This window comes from Bombus vancouverensis, chromosome 4 (genome assembly GCF_051014615.1).
Source record: "Bombus vancouverensis nearcticus chromosome 4, iyBomVanc1_principal, whole genome shotgun sequence".
NCBI classification, from domain to species: Eukaryota; Metazoa; Arthropoda; class Insecta; order Hymenoptera; family Apidae; genus Bombus; species Bombus vancouverensis.
This window is the reverse complement of record NC_134914.1, coordinates 1,507,499-1,532,707: the sequence shown is the minus strand read 5'-3', so window position 1 is coordinate 1,532,707 and position 25,209 is coordinate 1,507,499. Positions and strand designations below refer to the sequence as shown.

Below are 25,209 nucleotides of genomic sequence, written 5' to 3'. Positions count from 1 at the left end.
GGTAATATTGAATTGCTACACTTTCAAAATTAAAATCTAAAATGCAAAAATGTTAAAAAGCCCAATTATTAAAAAAACTTATTTTAACAACAACTAAAACAAAGTTTTAACAATATAATAGCTAATATAATAATATCACTGATATTAAAATTTTATTTCAGTTCGTTAATTTTTTTTCAATTTTAAAAAATGCAAATTTTCGAAATATTAATATAATATTACTATAATAGTCCAAATAATAACTTTTACAGTTTTCTTATCATTTTCAAAGATAAATAATCACATAAATAACAAATTTAAAATTATAAAAACAAATGTGTATAATTTTTATGTGTAATATATAATTTACAAACTGATAAAAGTACAATAAGGCATATATATATATATATATATATAATATGTACTGAATATCTATAATAAACAAATCACATTGATGTCTCCTATTTGAATATTAATACAAGAAATATATTAATAAGAATTTCCAATCCAATGTTTTACTTTCCTACATTATTTTATATTAAGATACTTTTCCCAAAGTATTTGACGAAAATCTAAAAATTACTTGTTTTTAGAGTTATCATATACTTTCATTGGTTACAAAAAATGGATATATCTTCAAGAGAATTTCAAACTTATTTATTACGTAAGTACATTATAAGTATCCTTGGTTTCAACATCAGTAAAATAAGCTTTCTGTCTCACATAATTTTACAAGTAGAATTTAAAGATTGAAAAGTCATAGAACTATGATACCTGACTTAATGATTGTATCTTATTGCGTTCTATAAAGTTATTTCAAGCTCATTATATTCCACAAACACATACACTTTATCAAAATTTAAAATTTAATTTCAAATAATATGTAAAACTTTTGTACAAACTACTAATGTTTTCAATATCTGTGTAAGTTAACAAAATTTCTATTAACTTCAATAAGAAATTAAAACAATATTATGAAAAATGTAAAAGATATACTTAATTAAGAAACATATCTTCAAAACAGAATATATTTTAATACATTATAATATCTTCACCTTTTATGAAAATTTGTTTAATGATTTGTCCCATATATAAGTTGCAAATACTGCATATTCTTTTTTCTAAGAATTTTGTTATATTATTTTGGCAACATAAATTAAATTGATATAATTAACTAGCGTTTTCACATATTGCAGTAAATGTTTTTTAAATTACGATATATTTTAAATATAAAGATTACAAGATATAATGATATATGAACAATTAACAAAATTTGTAGTTATAAAATATGTTATATAGGCAGGTAACATAAAATATACAGCAAAAGAGTATAATATAAACAGAATGCAACACAATTTATAAGTATGAAGAAAACTTCAAATACTAATGATTAAAAACTGAACACAATTATCTTTTATTTCACATTGAACAAGATGAAAATGTAAGACTAACAAGTTATAGTGAGCCTGGTAACGTACCTAAGTATAATATTATATATGTTCAAATTTAATAAGATAAAGAAGATTATTGATTATATATTTCGATACTGTCTAATGAAAATCAAGCAATAAAATTTTATCATTCTAATTTTTTAAATACAGTAAGAAAATTAAAAAACTAATACAAATTTTCTATTTCATTCATTAACAAAACTTTTATTTTTATTTACTGCCTAATTATAAAACGCAATATACCTGTTATTATAAAAGACACTTAATAAAGGTTCTCAATAGCTTAGATATTTTAAAATTTTTATCTTACCTATATCAACTAATGGTGGTTTATCACGCCCTCGTCGATAGCATAAGTAACATTCATTTGTTCTTAAACTTCCATGATTTAAGTCTGCAGGTAACCCTGAAACAGTATGTTCTAACAAAACATACCCTTCTGGACATTTTTCACCCAATGCCGGAAATATAATAGCAAGATCAGTAATAGGAGGTTTCATATTTGTGTCTTTTACATGTGTTCCTTCTTGATACCAATCTTCTAACTGGTCATTTTCATTATCATTATCAAAATCATTGTCTTGCCCTGGTAAACCAGCAATAACAAAGTAGTCTGCTACCCTCCTTTCGTCCATGATTATCTAATTATTGAAATTTAATAGTATAACATACTACGTTATATATTACGTATGACATAGTTTAATAAATATATTATAATGCACTGTAATATATAATACATGGCACAGTATAATAAATAATTTTATAGTAATTCAAAATAAATTTACCAACTTTAAATAACAAAACTGATCTTCACATGGCATTGAAAAAATCCTTTTTTATCTTTCCTCATGTATCTTAAATATTGCTCTTATTGATGATTATTAAAAACAATTGCATTTGACCAATAATCATTATTCTTCAGAAACATCCTATAAATGCATAGAATTAATCGTTACTTAAACACACTAATAATTATATTAACAAAATACACTTTACGAAGTTACCTCCTGTAGAGTATATTTATTCCAATCATTCAGTTTTTTTTCAACTATATCTTTGTCTCAAACTTCCCAAGGTTATCACTTAATACAAACATTAAACTTAAATTTTGAGGAAAATAAGTATATATTTGTTCGTATATTTACAATTTTCACAATTATCCTGCTAAAAACGTATTTTCTGGAAATCCAGAATTACACACATGCTGATTTAAATTGTACATGAGTTTTCGTGTAAATGCAAAAAGTTATGAAATAAATGATCATGTTTTTCTAAAGTTGATGGGAAAATTCAGACAGTAAATATTAAATCACAAAAATTAAAATAGTACTAGTTGTAGTGTTTGTAGGTTTTCACAAATATTTTACATAATAATCACAACAAAACGTTCTGCACAAGTCGTTTTGAAAGTTAAATATTTCTAGGCTATGTGTCATACCAACTACATATCTTATACGCGTTTACTCTAATCACGAGTGACGTTATTGAAATGTGACGCAAATTTTGTATTAAGAACTAAAATTTTTCTATATTATGTTTCCACTTTGTTGTTTTTAAATACGCATCAACGAATTATTCAATTGAAAATTATAAAAGAGAAGATATTTAAAAATTTCATAAGTATCAATTTTTTAAACTATGCATATCTTTATATATTAGCATAAGTAAATGTAATCTATTATTATTTTTCTTTGAAATAATATATATATACTGATATATACATATATATATATATGTACATGTTGCTATTTTTTATACTTATAATAATTCTCAAGAGTTTTAAATATACGATGTAAATAACAAAAGTATGAGTATATATATATGTATATATATGTATACATATATATATATACATAGATAGATATTAAATGAAAGAATATTATTATAATAGATAATATACGTATATACTTAATGCACGTATAATAAATACAACTGGTACAGATAATACAGAATGTGTATTCATTTAGATTTAATTGTATTTAATTTGTTAGAAATTATTTTTTTTATAATAATTTTCTAATATGTATATGTAAATATTATCTGGTATTCTTTTTGAAACTAAACATTAATATTTTTCAGTGATGAATAAAAACAAAGCTAGCAAAATATTATCATTCATCATTAACTATACTCACATTTGATATAAAATAACAAAATTAATAAAAATTTGTGTACACAATTATTTATGTATGTGTGTATGTACATTTAGACGTAAAATATCTCTACCTACACACACACGCACACACGCAAACATGTATGTAATATCACCGAAGCCAAAGCATAAGTATTTAAAAAGCCAGAGAAAATAAGTACTTTCATAAGTTAACCAAGGAAAGGAGCATAAGGTAAGACGAATAACAGATATCCAGTAATAATAAAGAAGGAATAATAAAATAGCTTTATTTAAAAATTGTGGGGGTAAATATACATCTGTTTTATATTTTAATAATTTTTAATATTCTGCACAATATTGAATAAGCATTCAATTTATTATGTCAGAACCTAGTGCAGCTTACAGTGTATGCTCCATTAATCCACGTCTACGGCATTCCATGGTTATATAGTCGTATATATATATATACGATCACGCCATATATTTATATCCCCTGATATTATTGGTGTTATTGGTAATGTTGGTAATATCTGGTATTTTAGTTAATTGTGCAAAAATTGGCAACACTTATTCGTTAGTTGTTGGAGTTGGATGTTGGTAATACGATTATAATGTCAGAGAGAAATCTTTGATAGAAAAACGGAATAATAATCAATTAAAATCAAGTAATATATAAGATTTATTGTAATAATTAAGTAATTACGTATAAAATATTTGAATAGTGTTGTGATAAATAGTTATAGTGCAATTATGTTAGTAATAAAATATAAAGAGCCAATGTTTATTCTACTTTTCGTGTCCGCCTTCCTTAATATATAATTTAAGAGGTGTTACTCAATATATGTATTATATATACATAAAACATTTTTCAGGATTTCTTACATGAAAGGCTTTAAGGATAAGAATGAAAATAATAAAATGGAATGAAATCTAATATCCGGGAACGGTACGTTTTAGGATAAATATATATATCTTAGTATGCTCTCGTTTTTACTTTCAAAATTTATTATTTTTTCTATCTTGATATAATCATACAATTTTTATGTGTATTGTTTTTGCTTATTACTTGAAGTGGTGAAGATATACACATGTACAAGATATGAAATTCAATGTCAAAATTTTTTTATTGCATCAGATTTTATCATAAGGATACAAAATTTAGAAGGAACCATGGATCGCATATCAACTGTTGCAAAAAACCCAATGCAGGAAAAATAACATCTATTGTACATTTTTGCAAATAGATATCCCGGATCCATCATTATATATCTCATATTTTCGTTTCTTTCTTTCTTTCTTTCTGACTATTTAAGCAGCCGTGAACTTTCATTTGTACATTTAATTAAGCCAAGCTTTCTTCTAAGATTATGCATTGGCATTAGATTTTAGATAAAAAAATTATTGAATTAGTCAATAATGGTATTCCATTTCACACTAGTTAACCAGTTCATCAATTTTTAAATGAAATGTTTACATCTTGCAAAAGAAGAGTTTCTAGAAATTGTTTACACAAAAGAAATTATTTATAGTTTGGGTGAATTAATTACATCCATCGAACAATCAAAACATTATAACGAATATGATTTTTCACTACCCAAAGTGAATGCATAATTTTGGGGAGACACAACCAGAATGTGGAAATTAGAAATGCAAGTCTGGGACTGCTTAAAATATATCAAATTACATAGCTCTGTGCAACCTTTCATTGTTTTCCATCATTAATAACTTAGGCTAAAGATTGTTGCACCTATAATGGAAGTAAAAGGACATTGGTATGTAATAATTTTTTATACCTTTAGATTCATCATCAGTTTTTCTTTTTAAGGTTATTTTGCCAAAATATACATGTATATGTATAATAGGATGAAAATTTAGCTACCTATATAAAGCCATCAAAAAAGAATTTGAAATTATAAACTACAAAAAATTAATTTAATTTCAATCTTTGCCTTATTCATCGTTTCACTATTTTTTTAACGATCGTGTAATTAGGACTTAATATTATTATTTAGATATGTATATACAATAATATACATATGTATATATGTATAGTATTTACACTTTGTATTGTCTGCATACTATATCAAGTTAAAGTTAATCTAAACGTAAGTATAATAAACTTTCAGTATTTCGTGAAACCGAAACGGCTTGTTGGATATATGTATGTAAGTAGATACATATGAATGAATATATAACTTATATTGATTGCAGAAGTTCCATTATTCAGTTTAATTGTATAATTACTTGCTATAGTTTAACATATATTTCATTCAATTACGCCAAATTTTCATAGTGTCATAAATTTTAGGATAACCATGCATAACCTATAAAATACCAATAAATAATCATTGGTAAATGGTAAAGAAGCTCATTATTATTATATAGTATTAATGTTGCTTTAAGCCACAAGAAATTTTTTTATAAACAACTATGTAAGACACACATTTTTAACGTTGTCTTATAAAGATAAGAATTAAAATTTTTAATTTAAAAATGCTCATTGCGTAGTGACATCTGAAGTATGTACAATACTTATAATATACATTTTGTTCTATATTTTTAACTACTTAACAATTTTATGTCATGTCATAATACCTTTTTTATACTAATCTTTACCTACAAATACAATAAATATTAGAAAATGATAATAATAGTTTTAATATAAGGAGTTCAACTGTAATTATATACATATATACGTGTGAGTTTTAACATTTACATGCATACATCAAATAGCATACACAAATCAAAGTATAAAATTACTTACACAAAAGTTTTCTTAATGTATTTTTTAAAATAATTTATTTTTATTATATCATTTGTATTTGTTTCTTTAATATTTTATTAATTATCTTATCATTATAAAATTTATCATATTTTATTAATTATAGCTTATGAATTTGAAATTAAAACTAATTTATTAAGACAAGATTCCACTATTGTAGGTTAAATTTGCAAGCATAAAAAATTATAATCAGTTTTTAAACCTTCATAATATTAGATCGAAGAAGAATAAAACATAGAAAATATTTATATGAAATCTTTTTATATGAAAAAGTTTTACTATAATCAGCTATAATATAGTAAAACTTTAATATAGATTGCAGATAGAAGCAGATATTTCTTAGTACTACAAAAAAATTTATTTTATTTCATGTATTCAGAAATTGAAATACATATATAGTGTTTTGAATGAAATTGTAATATTATTACTTCCCCTTATTTAAAATTATCATTGGAATCGAAAACATTGTTATTCAAAACATAAAAACATTATTTTGCAAATAATGCTAAATGTGTTTTTGTTTCTTAACGCCGTTATTCACATAATGTATGTTTTTAGATATTGTTAAACGAATGATGTTTTTAATAGATCTATTAGTTCAATAAAGTGATTAATCGAGATAATATGTAATTATTTTTTATGTTAAGTAATTACGATAAGGTAGAAAATAGAACAAATAAAATTTCTACGAATATTATCTTCAATGTAATGAACCTTTTGTAAGTAATGAGGATTATGAGTAATTCTTGCACGTATATTTTATCTTCCCTATCCAAAGGTGAAAAAGGATACTCTGAACATAAACATACGAAATCTCAGTTCTGACAATTCATGCATTTGCAAAATGCCTTCATAATAAATTTTCGACACTATTTCATGTTGCATTTGATGCTAGATTTAATCAAAACCTATCCGAAGTAGAACTCCGATCTAATCCAATCGGACTTCTTTTTTCTGGATGTTTAATTTTGTTCACATTATGAGAATAGGGAACATTTTAAAGTTGTCGATTTTTACAAAAATTACCTTCGTAAAAAGCTGTTATTTTCCGCAACTGAAAAATATACGAATTTCATTCCTTCTTGTTTTTAACTGGTGAAAGATTTATTTCATAAACCATTGTACTTCTAAATTAATCTTTTATTTTATTCGTAGTCATTTCTACAATAAAAGGTATCGTTTATTTGACCACCGGTTAAATATTAAAAAAAACTTGAACAAAATATTTTTCTTTCTACTTACACCTTTTTAAATTCGCGGGTTGATTATAAAGTTGTAATCAAGTCAGATTGGTAATTTAGTTCTTTGGTAGTGTATGGTGATTTATTGTTAGGTATGCATACGTAAAAACATAGATGCATATGTAGACCATAAGTCTATGGGTCAGTCAATCTAGCCGATCGGTTTTCAGTGTTAAACTGATTATGAGTGATGTCAATCGAATATCTTGTCGGTATTAATTTTCGACTCGGTAGTAATGAAGTCGTGCAGTATCGTGGTTGAGGAAATGCAGTCGTTTCATCAGATGATATAGTTTTGAGCTACGCTTTTATTTATTTTCTCCAATTTTAACTCTTTTATGACTTGGTCATTATATCATTATTATTTGACGTATTAGTTGTGTTGGTAGGAACATATGTACACGTTTTACTATATAACGAATAGGTATATTTTAATGATATAATACAATGTAAATAAAAATATGTATTATGAAATCACGATTATTCAATGAAAAACACGTTCGATTACACTCTTAATTTTTTATTCTTTATCGAACTGCAACTGTTCGATGCGTATATATCTCATTTCGCTACATATGTCATTATTACAATTAGTGAATATTTATCTTCTTAACCATAGCCTATAACAGGCTTTTGTTTGTGCCTTGAGATTATATTATATATTAGTAACCAATTCTAATTTAAGGAATTATATTTTGATAGTAACGTAATAAATTGTAATATAAACATATAATAAATATTTTGACGGAGTACAAAAATGTACTATGTATAAATTTGTCGCTTTCTTGCCTTTGTCTATATTTTTCCCCGGACGACGTGATCGTTCGCGATCATTTTTCGACAATCGATCTTTCTAATTACAATGATCACTTTTTAAATTAGTAAAAGAGAGCAATCTTTTTTACTAATCTTTAGTTAGCCTATGCGAATTTATAAGATGCTTTAAGACATTAATATGTATATTTACGATATTTATATCGATACAGAACTGCAATTTTTTTGCAAATGCGCATAATAAGAAATTTTATAATGATGTTGATGGAACTGCTCAAAAATTTGTTGCATTTACAATTTTCAAACATGAAAACATGAAAATTAAACTATGGTTTTGGACGAAATGTTTGACTGAGCTATAAGAAACATTGATAATATATATTAGGTTGACAGAAAGATCATTCAATTCTTTTTTTTAATTTTTAAATCATTTTATAACAGTATAAACAATTAAAAGCAGCAGAACTAACCATAGTTTTGTGTCGATTGCAAATATTCAACATTTCACAAAAGTGTTCTTAAATGTCAGCCACGATGTCACAGTGGTTTTGTATAATATATATACAGGGTGGTTGGTAACTGGTGGTACAAGCGGAAGGGGGGTGATCCTACACGAAAAAACAAGCCGAAAATATAGAATAAAAATTTTTCGTTTGAGGCTTTGTTTTCGAGAAAATCGACTTTGAATTTTCGCTCGGTACGCGTGCGGTACGTTATAACGGATCTCACTGTAGATCGTTGTCTCGATGGAAAAATTTAAAAAAAAAAGGAAAAAAATTTTTATTCTATATTTTCGACTTCTTTTTTCGCGTAGAATCACCCCCTTTCCGCTTGTACCACCAGTTACCAACCACCCTGTATATTCAAAGATTCTAAGAATGTTCGAATACTTTCGTGAGCCACTGTACGTTAATGTACAAGTGTACATATACTGACTCGCAAGAGTTTGTATATTGAGAATAATATTGTATGTTATATCAAACATTCCGAGAATTTATTAACATCGTAATGTGACACGACTATCATGATCATATTAATTCACTTTAAAATTAGCTTGAAAATGCACATAGAATACGTAGTAATGTACATAGAAGCCATATAAAAAGATGGAATATGCTAAAAGATCAACTAGTTTTATTCATATGTTAATCATAGCAAATTTTATGTTTAAGTAATTATTACTGTCGTTGTTTCATACGTTCAAACTAATGATACGAATTGAAAATCCCACCGAAAATGAAATGCGGCCGCACTGTCGCACCGCTACGCTTTTTAAATGCAGAAAACTTTCATGCAAAAGAAATTAAAAAAAGAACAGTTTACAACAATAGGATTATGAATAATTGGCACGACAGTGATTGTAGAGGATGTGATTGTAAGCATCCCAACCTCTCATTACTGTGGAGAGAACTTAAGGCATAGTGCCTGCGATTTCATTAAAAATGTTGGACGCATTAAACGAGCCAGTTACTGTTTTTCTACAAAATTGAGAGAGTTTTTGGGAGGACAATACTTCGCAGGAGACGATAATTTAAAGTCCATTTATACACGATCAAGCCGTATCCGTTCCGTATCCGTTCTGTATTCGTTCCGTGTCCGGATGTTTATGCATTAATATTTACACCGGGGACCATCCGAGATGTACCTCTTTCCAATTGAAAACTTATTGTTAGCTATGATAGCTATTACTAGTAGCTAATAACTTTTGGATGAAGAAGAGGAAGAAGAAGTAAAGCGACAAAAGAATAAAAGGCCGATTCAACGTACATCCGTTATAAGAACCGTAAAGAAAAAGGAGAATTTCATTTTTACAAACGACTAATAGATCACGGACAGAAGTTTTACGAATCTCTTCAGCGTGACACAGTATAAGAATACTGTATATAATTAGGCGGTACGCAGTCTTCGCATCAAGTGTTCTTCGCTACAAAAGATAGCGTCATGCACGGACGAAACACGTTGAGATGGCTGTGGCCATCCGTGCTGTGTTAGGCAAACAGAAAGAATATTGAAGATTACCAAACTACCAATTGCATCCGGGACACGTCGTGTCTATTAATGACCAACGGACACGGCGCGGATGATGTATAAACTTGTGCCCCTTCAAAGTGAAGTAGTGTAAATTCAACGTTACATTTAAAATCTGAGGCACAGCAAGAACACGGAACGGACACAGCCTGAAAAAGAACGGCGCGGTGTACAACGATCGTTATGCGAACTGTGAATTCGCAGTGGAAGTATTGAAATTGTATATGACAAAGGTATACAATATATATATATATATTGTGTGTGTCTATGCGCGTGTGTGTGTGTATGTATATTGTATACCTTCGTCATATATAATTTCGTACAATACATATATATACGTATAAAGCTCATCTCATGTTACGATAAATGTTAAAATAGGAGCGGCGATTGTATTGAAAATATAAATAGAGAAAGCTTTTTAAAATACAATTGTATTATTGTTATTTCAAAATAGATATTACTTTTTGGACGACTTTAGTAGAAGTTACAGAATATTTATTGCAGGTATATTTAATAAAAAATTAGTGTACAATATAAATAGCAATTTTAGGGATATAACAGGCGGTATTATTAAATATTGAGGTTTATTGTTATATTAATATGGTAGATAATCGATCGTTTAAATAATTTCGTGACCTCTGCGAAATATAATATACTTGTGTGTAGTTACTCCTATACATATCTTGAAACTTCTATACATATTTTCAGATTTGTTTGAAACTTCAACAATGTAATCATAATAGTTTTATAATAGTTTCATAATAGTATTAATGTTTTAAAATGCTTCGTATAGCACGCATGAATGCACAAAAAAGCTTTAACCTTTTCACTTTAACACAATTTCGAAACGCATAGTTTCAGTCGTTCAATTAGTTAAAAAACTTGATTTTTTTATTCTTTCCTAGCTAATTAGTTCGGAAAATTCTTTGCAGTATCGCAAAGGAAGGACAGGTTGTCAGTTGACATAGTACAGTTCTACAACTCTATATAGTTTACCGTAATTCTCATTCTCTAATTATTTATTTTATCTCTAATTATTTATTGTGATCGTCAAAAATTGTAAACTTTAACCACTGACCGAATTTATAAACTTGATATATCGTTCTCGCTTACCAATACTCTTGATGAAAGAGATATAATGAAAACAGAGATATAGTGAATATATTGAGAACAAACAGGTTTTGAACATCGAAACAGAAATTTGAGAAGGTCTAAGGCGAAATGTCAAATTAGAGCTGTGTAGTACTTTCTTTGTAGATCCAAATTAATTTGTAACAGTAGATTTGAATAGCGATGCAAGGATAATTCTTTATAGTACTATATAACTTCTTTCTTTTATAGGAATAATTGTTTCATACAATCCATTCATATAAAAGGAATTACATAATAATGGGAAAATATATTCTATTACTATTCTTTTTTTCGTATATATATCAATTTGATGGCGTGCAAATTGATTCTCCTCCAGTTGTTCTATGGCATGGAATGGGTAATGTTTTTCATCCTTTTTATACGATGTACCTATATAGTAAAACTCTATTTATTCGACATAATTAAGAAGCAAGACGTGTCGACTAACTGGATCAAACAGATAATAGGTGCCCGCTAGTTCCAAGCTTCGCTGTTTATTATTCGTGTAATCGGAGTTAATTTCCATATATGAAATCTGTTAAGCTAAGTTTGAATTTCGCTATGCTGAATTTTGTAAATAGGCAAATACCATAATAAGGCAAAAATCATTATTCGTAGAAGCAGTGCGTTATGTGGCCTGAATTCACATAACAGGAAGATATGTATTCGATAAATCGGGCATTGTGATGCATGTCAGTTCGAATAAATGGAGTTCTACTGTACAAATCGATTTGTCTGAGAACACTCAAATATCTCGAAAAATATGAATAGCACGAAAAAATGCTTCAGACAAAAAGTGTATGATATCGCGAGAGACATACTATATTCTTGTATATTTGATTTTGCGATGACCTTGAAACGTCCTGCGAAGATCATATTCAAATTTTCAAACGGGAACTTACATCTTTTATTACATATTTTTATAACTGACTTCGAGACGTTTTCAAAATAGGACTTATTATCTATGTATTAAAAACTTGTGTCGTTCGCACCATTCACTATCGAGATATAAAATTTCGAAGTTGACAGACCGACTACGTACAACTGACTGCTGGAAACTGACTGACGTAATTTTATTTTAGAAAACCAAAAATTATTGTTCTGTTTTCGTGACATACAGAATTCGAAAATATAAGTACTAGTTTTTTATCTGTCTCACATTCTAAATCACTTCTCTTAATCTACCATAAATTAGATGAATGTTACTATTGATTTTTTATATTACTTTTATTTTATTTCAAAACGATGATAGCACACAGTAATTAACATTTTTTATAATAGCATTAATATTTAATTTTTCATGTAATAAATCTAATAACACGTGTTTGTATACAATAGATACTAGATATTATGGTTAAAAGATAATATAATTTCAGGAGACAGTTGCTGCTTTTCGTTTAGTTTGGGAGGAATAAAAAAATTGATAGAGAATAGAATACCTAACATTTATGTGTATTCTATTCGATTGGGAAATAATGAAATAGAGGTAGGTATTTTTGCAATTCTTAATTATTTATATAATAATAGCATCTTAAGTTTATTGTACATAAATAGATACATATTTTTTGAATTTTAAATAATCTAAACTAGATGGTTGAAAAGTTGTAGTAACATCAAATTGTGCCCTCCTCGACACCATTTAACTCATGTTTGAAAAGATTTGTAGTGTACCAACTATTGTAGTTGATAGAAACATATATTTTATTTATTTAATGTACATACCTTTTCTAACTAAAAAAGGATGAGATAAATCTGTTAGATACTGTTTGAAAATTCTATAAGTGTTCGAATATTAATGCGAGTTACTGTATGTTTACCTATCTCAGTTTTGCTCATTAATAGCTACTAGTCAGTGATGTTCCAATAACCGATGTTTTTTTAGGCAGCAAGCTAAATGTTTATTGACACTTTATTATAATATTTTAGGATGTCGAACATAGTTACTTTGGAAATATCAATGAGCAAATACAAGAAGTTTGTCAACAATTGTCGAAAAATGAACGTCTTAAAAACGGTTATAACGCTATTGGATTTTCTCAAGGTGCTCAATTTCTGTAAGTATTACTTATGAGAAAATTAACAAAATTAGGTATTTGATGGAAGGTGTGATCTATCTGTAAAAAGAGTTTATTATTGTATTTCACAGATAGATATCTAGTAAATGATATACAGGGTGTATTGAAAATCAACAAGCCGAAGGTCGATAATTGTGATCGTGTAAAAGTATCAAAAATGTAGAATGACAATTTTTAATACAAGGCTTCGTTTTCGAGAAAATCAATTATGACGCATATAATGTATAATATAATACGTATTATGTCGTTTATTTTCTATCTGACTGCGAAGTATAAACATAATATAAATAATGTCAGTGCAAGGGACAATGGAACATTAACATTATTTTTCAAGGGGACGATTGAATTGCGACCTATAGTTCTTTTTGCAAAGTTGCTCTTCGTTACAAGTACTATGCGATAGAATAAAAAATTTCATGCTGAATTTTAAGATGTCGGAGGTGTTCAAAGACGTAGACTCACGCTGTGGCAGACATGACACTTACTTTCAGTATACCCTGCACATTGTACATACACGAGCATATATGCACCAGCAGAGTTACATATATAAGTACATATATACGTACATATGTATATATGTGTATATGTATACCTACACTAACCCTAGTCGGTATTACAGTCTTAATTCTCTTATATGAATACATACCATACATAAATAATTTGGAGGTTGTATTTATCGTAATCACCCAATAGTGGTATTTGGGCTAACGACAATATGACTTAAAACAAAACAAGTTCAATAAATTTTTTAACAGGTTAACGAAACTTGAAAAAAATGTTTGTATTTCTAAAGTAAATTCAATTTTATAACAGATGTGTTACGTACAAAGATGATATTGGAATAATCATTTAATGCTTTATATATTACAGGAGAGCGGTAATTCAAAGATGCCCCAATCCCCCAGTTAAGAATTTCATCTCCTTGGGTGGTCAACATCAAGGCGTTTTTGGATTGCCAAATTGTGGAACATTGAAACCTAAGATTTGCAACTATATAACTCGCATAATCAAATATGGAGCCTACTTACAGTATTGATTTTTAATTTTTACTTTTGTTTTCTTACAATGTCTTACATACCTACATTATGTTAATTAAATAGGTGACACATAAAGTTGTGCACAATCATAACAAATATTAGGTTGCAAATGAACAATTTCAGCATTTTGATGCATAACTCGTTGATTTTAGAAGTTACATATTTAATTTTTGTTTTCCGCATTTGTTAAGTTCACTGTCCATGAAGCGTCGCTTCATAGAAGCATAAGTGCATCGTTTATTGTTGCAACGTATCTGTGCTTCTGTACTAACTACTGACAATGTTAACTCCAATCGTCATGACAAAAACGGTTCGCTGCTGTTTCATGGAGAGCTGCGCATTACTTTATAATGATTACAGCATGGGAACGTACTGTTAGCATTAATGCGACGCTTCATGGATAGTGGGCCTTAGCGTACCATTTTGCAGTCATTTTGGTTTGTTGTTGAATGAAGCTATCCCGAGTTGATATTTAGAAGTAATTATTTCTACGCATTCAACGTACTAAAGTTTTCGGAAAGTATAAAGACTGAAAAAGTTGCTATGAGTATTGAGTCATTGACACGTTCAACGCGATGCAGATCATCAGTGATCGACGAAAGATTCCTTTTACGTTCCTATACGCTATCACGAACGCACAGTTATAGGTAGAATTCATTATAATGTTACTGACAGATTTTTGTAAATATTTCGTAAAATAAGACCGAACAGCGACTACACTTATAGATGAAAGTTGTTTAGAATCATGTTCCTGATAACATATCAAAAAATCATCGAAATCCAAGATAGCTTAGCTCTCTAAATAATTACCGTATTTATACGTACCTCTTTTACCAATAAAGCGTTTTTTTTTATAAAGATTTACATTTCATTTGTATAGTATCAATTTTTTGTATTATAAGTGATAGGAAATTTATTAAATATAATCAGACCTCATTAATTAGTAATAACAAGTATAAGTAGTGTACAAAGTATAAAATACCTTTTGTAGTCATTATACTTATACCTTTTGAAAGGGATTGTAATATTGTTCTTTTAACATTTATATTAATTTACACTTTTATATAATAGCAATAACTTATACCTATATGTGTATAATTATTACATAGTACATATAAAATATAAAGTATATATTCTTTTATAAATACTTTCATTTCAGTTCGTTACTCATGTTATAAAATTATTTTATTTCATTATAGAGCAGTTCAAGGAAAATTTATTCAAGCAACGTATTGGCATGATCCATACCAAGAAGAAGAATATAAAAAAAAAAGTATGTTTATGGCCGACATCAATAACGAGCGTTATATTAATGAGGTAAGATATCTATATGTCTACATAACACTTTATCCTATTAAAAATGACAATTATCTAATAAGGAAAGTTTCCTAAGTGAGTTATTAGTTTCAAAAAGATAACTATTGCATGTTCTAGTTGTTAGTAGCTGCTGCTCTATCTCCTGATAACTAAAATGAGTGCCATTCGCTCGGAAAATTTGATATCGGCTGGAAAAATGACGTCAAAGTCCGCCATAAGCACATCCGAAAATGGATATAAATAACAGTTTTTTGTAATTATTTTAACCTTTGGCTTTTTTCTAAATACATATAAGTGAAATAACTACAATAGAAAACAAACTTGGATCTCAAGTCAGGTGTTAGACATTTTTTTATCCATTTCCCCGAAGTTCAAATTGCATTTGACTATACGTACTTATATACATATACATATGTGACTTTATGTATCTGTACACGCTAATGTTTCTTTCATTTTTCTACTAATTTAAGAAAAGGTTACTACTAATAGGATATTTTATTCTGTTTCAAATTTTAATTCAGAACATAATTCTTCGGTCTACATGATAATTATAAAACTTTATCCTTCAATTATAGTTTAGAATACCGAAACGCAATTCGAACTTTGAGTGGAATAGATAAAAAAGAAATGTTTAACACTTACCATCTGACTGAGGCCCAAGTATTTTTTCTATTCCAGTTATTGCATTTGCATTGTACTTAGGAAAGTATGGAAAATTTTAAAAATTTCAAAAGGGTCATTTATTTCTATTTTCGGAGCTATGTAAGGCGGACATGGACGCCAATTTTTTCTACTACGCCAAATTTTTCGAATGAAAGGCACTCGTTTCATGGTCATGGAATTAAAATAGAAGTACTTTATTTCAAATGGATTGGTAAATATCATTTTTATAAAATAAAACATGAATCCTTAGAATACATCATAACGTACTTAATATTAAAATTATTATTTTACATAAAGAAAGATAAGAAGAACGAATAGCAATTTAGTAACTATATATGTACATCAATATATAAAACAATTTATGTATATCAATAAATAAATGCTAGATATGATACATCTTTTTATTGCTTTTATTTGTAATAAGAGATCAATTATTGACAGTAGAAAATTCTGTGATGTCAAAAAGTATATGTATAAAAATGAAGAAAGTTTGGAATTAACACAGTAGAAGAAAATGTTATATGTACAATTATTCTTCATCATGCTTTTTTCTTAATGTTACAGCTTTCCTTTTTCACTATGCATTTTTGCATTAATATTATACAGACGTAGCAAGTACGGTCTTACAAGAGTGTACCGGTAAAAAGTTTTCATTTATGTTTCTAACAATATGATAACGAAATTCAATGATCAATCGGCGATCGTCCATTATTGCGTGCGCAGTATCACTTCTTCCTCTTACTGACACGAGTTTGGGTTCCGTAGATTTAATTGCGCTTAATTTTTATACATAATATGTAGGCCCATGAACTTATTCTAATGAAGGCGTGACATAGATTTCAGTCCTCTGGTGGTAAGATGGCGCAATACTGAAATACGTCCTTCGGTCTCTTTGTTATTTATTTAAATCATCTGATTTATTTACATTTCAAACACATATTCAGTAGCGTTTCACAATTTCAGGATTTGTTTTAATTGAAACAATTCTTTGAGTGCTATTCTATTGAGTAGTATTTTTTTCGAAAAGAACAGCTTGAACAGCTGTTAATGTAAATAATAGGCCTTATATTTAATGTATTAATTGCGGAACTTTGAATTGAAAGATTGATAAAATCGCTGTTTTCTTTAATTAAATGACGCTTACGACTATCTACAAGAAAAAATTTAGATAAATTTTCTACACATCTTTTTAAAAATCATCAATTTTATGTCTAACTTCATTTATGGTTACATACTTATTTTTCTACTTCTTTACTGGTTATTTATCTGGCTTAACAGAGCCAGTTGTAAATGTAATATAGATATTAAAAAAAGTTATCTACTTACTTCATGGATAAAATCTTCTTTTGTAATGTGTAATGAGCATATTTTCATAGACGATGATAATATACTCTTGCCCGCTTTCAGAACTTCCATCTAAGCACTGAGGCGGTCAATAATTTCCAATTGATTTAATTTATTTTTAGTTTCATTATAAATTTTTATTTTCCAGAGGAAAGTAGTAAAGGGGACAGTGTCATTTTTACATAAAACTATACACGGGGGAATATATGTTACTTCTACTTTCTCTATAAGGAAATACCATTGTGTAAATTTTTATAGCTACTTAAATAATTATATGAATCTTATTATACCGATCAATTTAAAAGTATTGAGACAAATTTAAAAACACTAGCTTTTCACTACGCGCCCGTTTAAAATTTAAACATTGATGATCATATGGACGAGCATTACTCGACCTATCTTTAGTAGTTTAATTTTCTGTTACAAGTTGGCATATCGAAATTCTTTGTTTCCCAAAATGAAAACTAAAGTATGGCAAAAACTCAAAGAGACAAGGAGAGAGAAAAGAGAGTGCGAGTAAATCGTCTCTTTAGAGTTGTGAATTCCTTCGCTAAGAAGTCAAGTAGAACTAAGGGTGTGCGAATACCCTATAATAATTGTTGTCAATTACGTTCTTACTTTATCTTTAAATAATATTGAAATTTCTTTCCAGACGTACAAAGAGAATCTTCAGAGATTACGTACCATGGTACTAGTTAAATTTACTAATGATACCATTGTCAAGCCTACAGAAACGGAAATGTTTGGATTTTACAAACCAGGACAGGGATCGTTAATTCAAACATTGGAACAATCTGATTTATATCGTGAGGTATAGAATTTTATATAGGTATCATTAAAGAATTATTGAAAACACAAACGTCGTTTTTTAGCTTTTGTCTGGTTATAAGCATCTTTGTTTAGTTATAATGATTAAAAATAAACGTTATAGGTTCAGTTATAACGAATACTTAGCAAAATTAATTGAAATTACAATTGCATTTGAAAAAATACAACTACAACGAATAATTTCAGTCAGAAAATAAATTTGTACATTTCAGGATCGTTTAGGTTTGAAAATGTTACACGATTCTGGGAGAATTCATTTTCTTAATGTACATGGGAACCATTTGCAATTTACGGAAGACTGGTTTGTAGATAATATAATAAAAAAATATTTGTTATAAGGATTAAAAACATTAAATAATGTATAAAGAATTAACCTTTTTAAAACAAATGTTATATATGTGTATACATATGCACATTTCACTATCTTTGCTTAATACATATATCATTATTGTATCTACGTATTCCCTTCACTAATGCACATTCTTCTCCTGTAATTGAATGCTATCGCAATAATTCAAATATGTATACTTTTTGTACAAACTATACCTATATAATAAATTTTTGTATCTATTATATTTCTGAAATATGGAGTTATCTAAATTGAGTGTCACATCTTTAAATTGAAATGAAATACAAATTATTTGAGGTTTGTCTGATTTCTTTATTTTAACATCAGATTCATAGATAGATACTCCGTTACAATAATATGGAACACAATATCTATCATTTAGGATTTCTCTCAGTTTTTTTTCACGAGCTCGACGCGTTTGACTCAATTTTCCACTAAATTCTCATATAACTAGGATTGGATTTCGTCAATGGCGACTATAATATTGCTTTTCAACTCGTCAATCGTGTCTGGACTATCGACGTAGACTCTATTTTGGAAAAGTTCCTATGAAAAAGGTCTAACGGTGTCATATCAATATACAATGTTGGTTCGTTAATAGATAAACTTCTATACTAAATTTTAGCAATTTGCACACGTTACCGCACTGTATAATGTTCCATGTTCCATGATGATTTGTTTGGATATAGGCTTCTGATAAAGTTTATAAAAAACAAATGAAGATATGTCAAACCGTTTTGCAGTAATTTCGCTGTTGACTGTTGAAAGATGTGACACTCAATTTAGATAGTCGTTATCCAATGAATTTTCAATATTATGTTGGATGACCAACATAATGACTTGCTCTCTCATAAGTAGAGACGAGCCACCGTGCCATTTTCAATGACTACAAATCCGAAATCCAAAGCGTCTCCTTTAGTCCTCCCGATTCAAGGATCACAGTTATCCCCTTGCTGTCTAAAGCCGGACATACTATAAATATAAGTTTATGCGCACGATCGCACTAAGTAAACATTCTTGTAATTTCTACGTTCCTTGCGCTAGCGGTCAATTTAAAGTTCCCCTTCTCGTGCCATTTAGCACGATGAAACTCGGGCCCAAGCGGTAGGCGTAAAGTATGGTAAACAAACCATATTGATGCTCGGGAACAGTCACAATACGAGCCGAAGCGTGAATACCTATGGTATAGTCAGTCTTATGCGATACTGCTGTTATGGAAGTAAACTCTAATCTTTCTTCGTTTTATAGGTATTATAAATATATTATATTTTGCAATAGATGACAGTTTCAAAATTATATTTCATGAATAAACAATACTTCGATAGAAATTCAAGCGCCTTCAAATGTGATTTTGTCCTAAGGAATGTAATAATACTACGCCTGAAAATAAATAGCATACTATAGACAAAAAATTATAAGAAATGTTTACCTTGAAGCAATATCTAATAAGAAAATACTTACAACTGTAAAAAACCTCCATGGTATGATACTTCCTAAAACACTTTGGCAGATGTAAAGCTATTTTACATTTCGCGTATTCCCACTTCGTTCCGCTTCGTATTTTATGTTTATAATAAATTTTACACATCCTTATTGGATGCTTCTTTCGAGGCGTCGGATCGATATTTTTTGGGAAATGAGCCCAATATTGTGCTTAGAGTCGAAGAAGTTCAATTAATGTATATTTATTTCGATATTTTGCAAAATTGCCTCTGCTATATATTTATTCGGTAATCAACATAAATCTCCCTTTTTCGACTGTGCATTGTTTTATGCATAATATAGGTATTGAACAGAGTTATATCTGACATGTAAAAGAAAAGTTTTCGGTATCCTTTGATGACTTTTCTCATGATTGGGAAGCACGATAACATCTGATCTTGATGATCAACTGCACCCATACCCTTGTTATATTCCAGGATACATTTAGGCTTCATTACTTTTCGTAATTCTTTGCTCAACCATCTCTACACTTCCATGTTTCGTTGATATCATATACACGTCGCGTTTGTCCTTCCATCTCAGAGCTATCAAATTATCGCAACACTTCCATACACATTCTCCTTCCTTCAAAATACGCTTTTGAATGTCTTTTGACATATTTTTCTATTCTTACGAACTGTTCCGATGACGTTTGTCTTTTTCTGGTATAGTTTTAAAAAGAGATTGGGCGAAGAGCACCACTTGTCCAGAAACAAAGTATATTCCTTGTTTATTGTAGATTTATGATAACTCTATCACAACGTTCTCCGACGCACTATCATTTCGATCAATTTTGTCCTGGCCGGTATATATTTTAAATCCATGACAGAAACCGGTACTTGCCTCACACAATTTTTATATTTTTAATTCAAATCAAGCTCTTTTCGACGAATTGAATTGTTTGTACGCTAAACGCCCTTTATATTTCATCAAGGATCTATACTGACATATTCATTGGACGTGTAAATTTCTTTAAATTTTTCATTCCAAAGGTTGATGATGGGTCTTACCTTTTGAAGTCGATCATTACTATCAGCAGTTTCAGTATCAGAAAAACGTAAAAATCTCGAAATTTGCCAAAATCTCTTGAAAGGCATTGTTTTTCTTATATTGGCGTTTCTACTACTGTTCTTATAATCCAATACAGTTGGATATTTGATTTTTTATTTGACCCATCAAAATACACAGTGCATAGTTTGGCCTTTATTTCGTCTAACGTAACAGGATACCAAGTGTCGTCCACTTTCCGTCTTTTATGCTCGTCGTGCATTGTCTGATGTGCGAAGCGATTTGTTCCCGTACCAAGTATTTCCCAAAGTTTGTTGTCAAATATAATAGAAAATAGGTCTAATATTTTTGGATCCTCGCTTAAATTATTTAAAACAGACGCTTTTATGCCATGAGTTTCAGAATACTTCCAAACTATTGGTGTGTTTTTTACTTTCTGCCAAATCCATGATTGACGCGTCGTACCTTCCTCTTCACTACTCTCATCTAATCATACGCCTTGCACGCTTTCTGATTGGCACAGACACGTTACTATCACTGGATTCGTTGTCATTGCTTTCATTTAAAACTTTCGTATTTTGCATTTTGTAGGGGTTTATTAAATTTCAATAACTAAACTGCTTTGTAACGGCAATTATAAGAATCGCGACTAACTTTCGTGGCGTACGGATAGGAACTAACATTCAATTACGATCGTTATATTACGATGTTTATCTTTGGCCCCCGACTTTCTGTTTGCGAGCCTGGCTCGTGATAATTATGTTTGATTCGACTATCTGTTCACGAGCCTTTTTCTTTTATTTTTCCTCGAGAAGGGGAAAATGGTATTACCCATACCCAGTGACTGAGTATGTGGCACGCGGCGGAAGTAACCATACCCACTAAAAACCCCTCCTCTATCTGCTCCTCTTATGGTACAGGAACCAACCCCGGAACCGTTTGTAGCAGCATTCGACAGCAAACTTTCCAACGGGTTCTGTCCCGTAGCTTGCTACACAAAGATCCTACTCTCGACCGGACGACGGTAGAGCTGTGGTTAGCGCCGTTGGTTACGAACGTTCAAGACCAAGTTCAAATCCCGGCACTTTTAGTCCGGCTTTTTCTCCACGAGCAGCAGTAGCCCTATCACCGACCTATCCACCTCACGCCTTTCGACATTACTTCAGGGTTGGCCTTAGTGTGTACCCCTCACTAGTTCGGTCTTCTCAGTTCAGTCTACTAGCTTGTTTTTTCTTCCTCTCCACAATCTTCTCTTGCACTCGTCTTTCTTGCATGATCTTCCCGGAAAACGCTTGGAACCTAGTCTAATTGTCCTCTTCTTTGGTTACTGTCTCTATCAAATTTTCCACCGTATGTAGTATGCCAACGTGGCTTTCAAATTCAGTCGCCTCGTAAATCCACCTAGGGCAGTGGAACAACGCATGCTCCGCATCGTCACCATCGGTGTCACAATCCCAACATCTCGAGTGATTCTCCTTGTTAATCGTCTTTCGATACACATTAAAAATCCCGTGCCCGGCCAAAGTTTGCATGGTCCAATGATCGATGTATCTTTTGTACTTTTTAAAAATACAAGCGTCAGAAATTAATTTTCTCGTCCAATTGTCACTTCTGTAAAAACTGTATTCCTCTTTCCACTTGTCGTCAATGCGTTCTTCCACCGCTCTCATTCTCTCCACAAAATTTGAGGTATCTCCTGCTCTGGAACGGGTCTCATACTATTTTCCTTCTTCTTATGATATGTATTCTTCTTTTTATGATAACTCCTTTTAGGTTCATACTTTTCGGCTCGGAGCTCCGCTTTATAGTAGATCATGGGACACAGTTCTATACGCCGTCGACGATCTAACCAGTGCGGCTCTTTGTGCTCCCTTCAAGATGTTCTTATTCTTTTTCCGCAACAACGCTTTAACCCATGCCGGGGATGCATAAAGCACTACTGACTCCTATACCTTGTAGTATAATCTTCTGACTGAACCAGTGGGCCCCTCGACATTAAGTAACAACGACCTAAGCGCTCCCATTAAGGCATCAGCCTTTCCACAGACTTTTTCAAAGTGAGCCCCGAACTTTCTACAGTTATCTAACTGCAATCTAAGGTATCTTATTTTCTGCTTCGTCCTCAATAGGAATCCTCCAATGTCAATTTCCATAACCCTGAACATTTCCCAGTGAGCAGAATCGCCTCTGTCTTGCCGTGCTCGATTGTCAGACCATTGTCAGCACACGTCGCGTAATCATACTCATTGCTCTGCTTAACCTATTCCCAATCTCCTCCTGACTGACTGCATTCAATATTAACGCCAAGTCGTCGACAAAGGCGACCGCACTCATACGTGGGATATTCTGGAGCTCCTTCAGAAGTCCGTCGTAGACCAGATCCCACAACAACGGTCCCAAAATGAATCCCTGTGGGACACCCGCAAAAACATTCCTCTTCACCGTTCCACCAATGTTCCAGACTACTATTTTCCTGTCTTCAAGGTAGTTGTCAAGAAGAATTAATAGTTTCCGAGACATCCCTCTCGCTTCAGCCTCCATCAGGATCTTACCCTAACTGAGAGTGTTGAACGCGTTCTCGATGTCCATCGCTGCCAGTACACATATCCGGTTTCTTCTACAATTTTCCGCTAATTGCACAACCCGGCACAGGGTGTCCACCGTACTCTTTTTCCTGCGAAACCCGTATTGGTCCTCGTGGAAGAGGTCTAACCCTAACTTTTCCTCAATCAGGTTCTTAGACGTGTACTCCCAGTCTTTATTAAGTGCTGGAAGCGCGCTGATTTGTCGAAAAGACGATGTGAGTGCAGGGTCTCTACTCAGCTTCGGAATGAGAACTACTCTCGCCACCTTCCATAACGCAGGTATCCTTCCGCTGTTGTTCACATCGTTCAACACTCTCAACATCCTATCTGTCCTTTTTTCAACTAACTCCTTGACCACCGCCCCTGGTATGTCATCCACGCCCACCGCTTTGTTAGGGTTTATCCTAGTTCCGACATCCAGTAAAGCTTCCTCTGTGATTTCGTAGTCCCCTTCGCCATCTCTGCTGTTGATACTTCTGTCAATTCTCATGAAATTCTCCGTCGGTCTCGTTAGGAAAAGCTCATCGACAATGGCTCGTATCTTATCCACGTGAAGGCCGTCTGTTAGGACTCTCCAGGCTATCTATCTGTTCACGAGCCTGGCTCGTGATATTCATGTTTGGGCCAAAATCTTCATCACGAGTCAGACTCGTTAAAGCACGGGAAGGGGTTAAGTTGAAGCTATAGTTGCATTCTGCGTTGTATTAAAATTTCATCGAATTAAGTGTTCCACAACGATTAATTTATTTAATGAAATTTTGTGTGAAATTCTATGATCTCAAATGTCCTCCCATTTTAATCAGAAAGATCTCATTAATGTGTTAAATAAAAAATAATTATAAAATGTGTTAAATATAAAATGTTAAAATATAAAAATATAAAATGTGTTAAGAAAAAATAATTTATCTTTCTTAACAAAAAATTTCAAATAAAAAGGATTCGTCGTTGCATTAGCGTCGTTTCACTGATGTGAAGACGAAAGGGAACTCTATTGTGCGGTCACGCTGTGTGACCCTCTCAAC

At 30.5% G+C, this 25,209-nt stretch overlaps 2 protein-coding genes across 8 annotated transcripts in view; one reads left to right on the top strand and one right to left on the bottom strand.

The window, feature by feature from the left end:
• The window catches only part of Crag (DENN domain-containing protein Crag), a 42,542-nt gene extending 39,577 nt beyond the window's left edge, over positions 1 to 2,965 (bottom strand). Inside the window, exons 1-3 of one of the 4 annotated variants that reach the window (XM_033344198.2) lie at positions 2,435 to 2,965; positions 2,216 to 2,359; positions 1,741 to 2,071 (exon numbers count right to left, since the gene is read on the bottom strand). In XM_033344198.2, the coding sequence (XP_033200089.1) occupies positions 1,741 to 2,071; positions 2,216 to 2,251 (367 nt within the window). In that variant the 5' untranslated portion in view covers positions 2,252 to 2,359; positions 2,435 to 2,965. Of the gene's footprint in view, positions 1 to 1,740; positions 2,072 to 2,215; positions 2,360 to 2,434 lie in introns of those variants that run through there. The other 3 variants (XM_033344196.2, XM_076618234.1, XM_033344197.2) reach the window with 3 other exon arrangements.
• A 785-nt stretch (positions 2,966 to 3,750) lies between these two features.
• Ppt1 (Palmitoyl-protein thioesterase 1) lies at positions 3,751 to 19,216 on the top strand. 4 transcript variants are annotated; one of them, XM_076617762.1, is made up of 9 exons: positions 3,751 to 3,775; positions 4,416 to 4,489; positions 11,710 to 11,857; positions 12,876 to 12,985; positions 13,426 to 13,553; positions 14,445 to 14,603; positions 15,811 to 15,928; positions 18,588 to 18,746; positions 18,976 to 19,216. In XM_076617762.1, exons 3-9 carry the CDS (start codon positions 11,758 to 11,760, stop codon positions 19,099 to 19,101), a joined length of 900 nt encoding a protein of 299 aa, XP_076473877.1. In that variant the 5' UTR covers positions 3,751 to 3,775; positions 4,416 to 4,489; positions 11,710 to 11,757; the 3' UTR covers positions 19,102 to 19,216. The 4 variants fall into 4 exon arrangements, with proteins under 4 accessions (XP_076473877.1, XP_033200097.1, XP_076473876.1 ...); XM_033344206.2 differs by lacking the exon at positions 3,751 to 3,775 and adding an exon at positions 4,066 to 4,208; XM_076617761.1 differs by lacking the exon at positions 3,751 to 3,775 and adding an exon at positions 4,277 to 4,295.
• Positions 19,217 to 25,209: the final 5,993 nt, after the last annotated feature.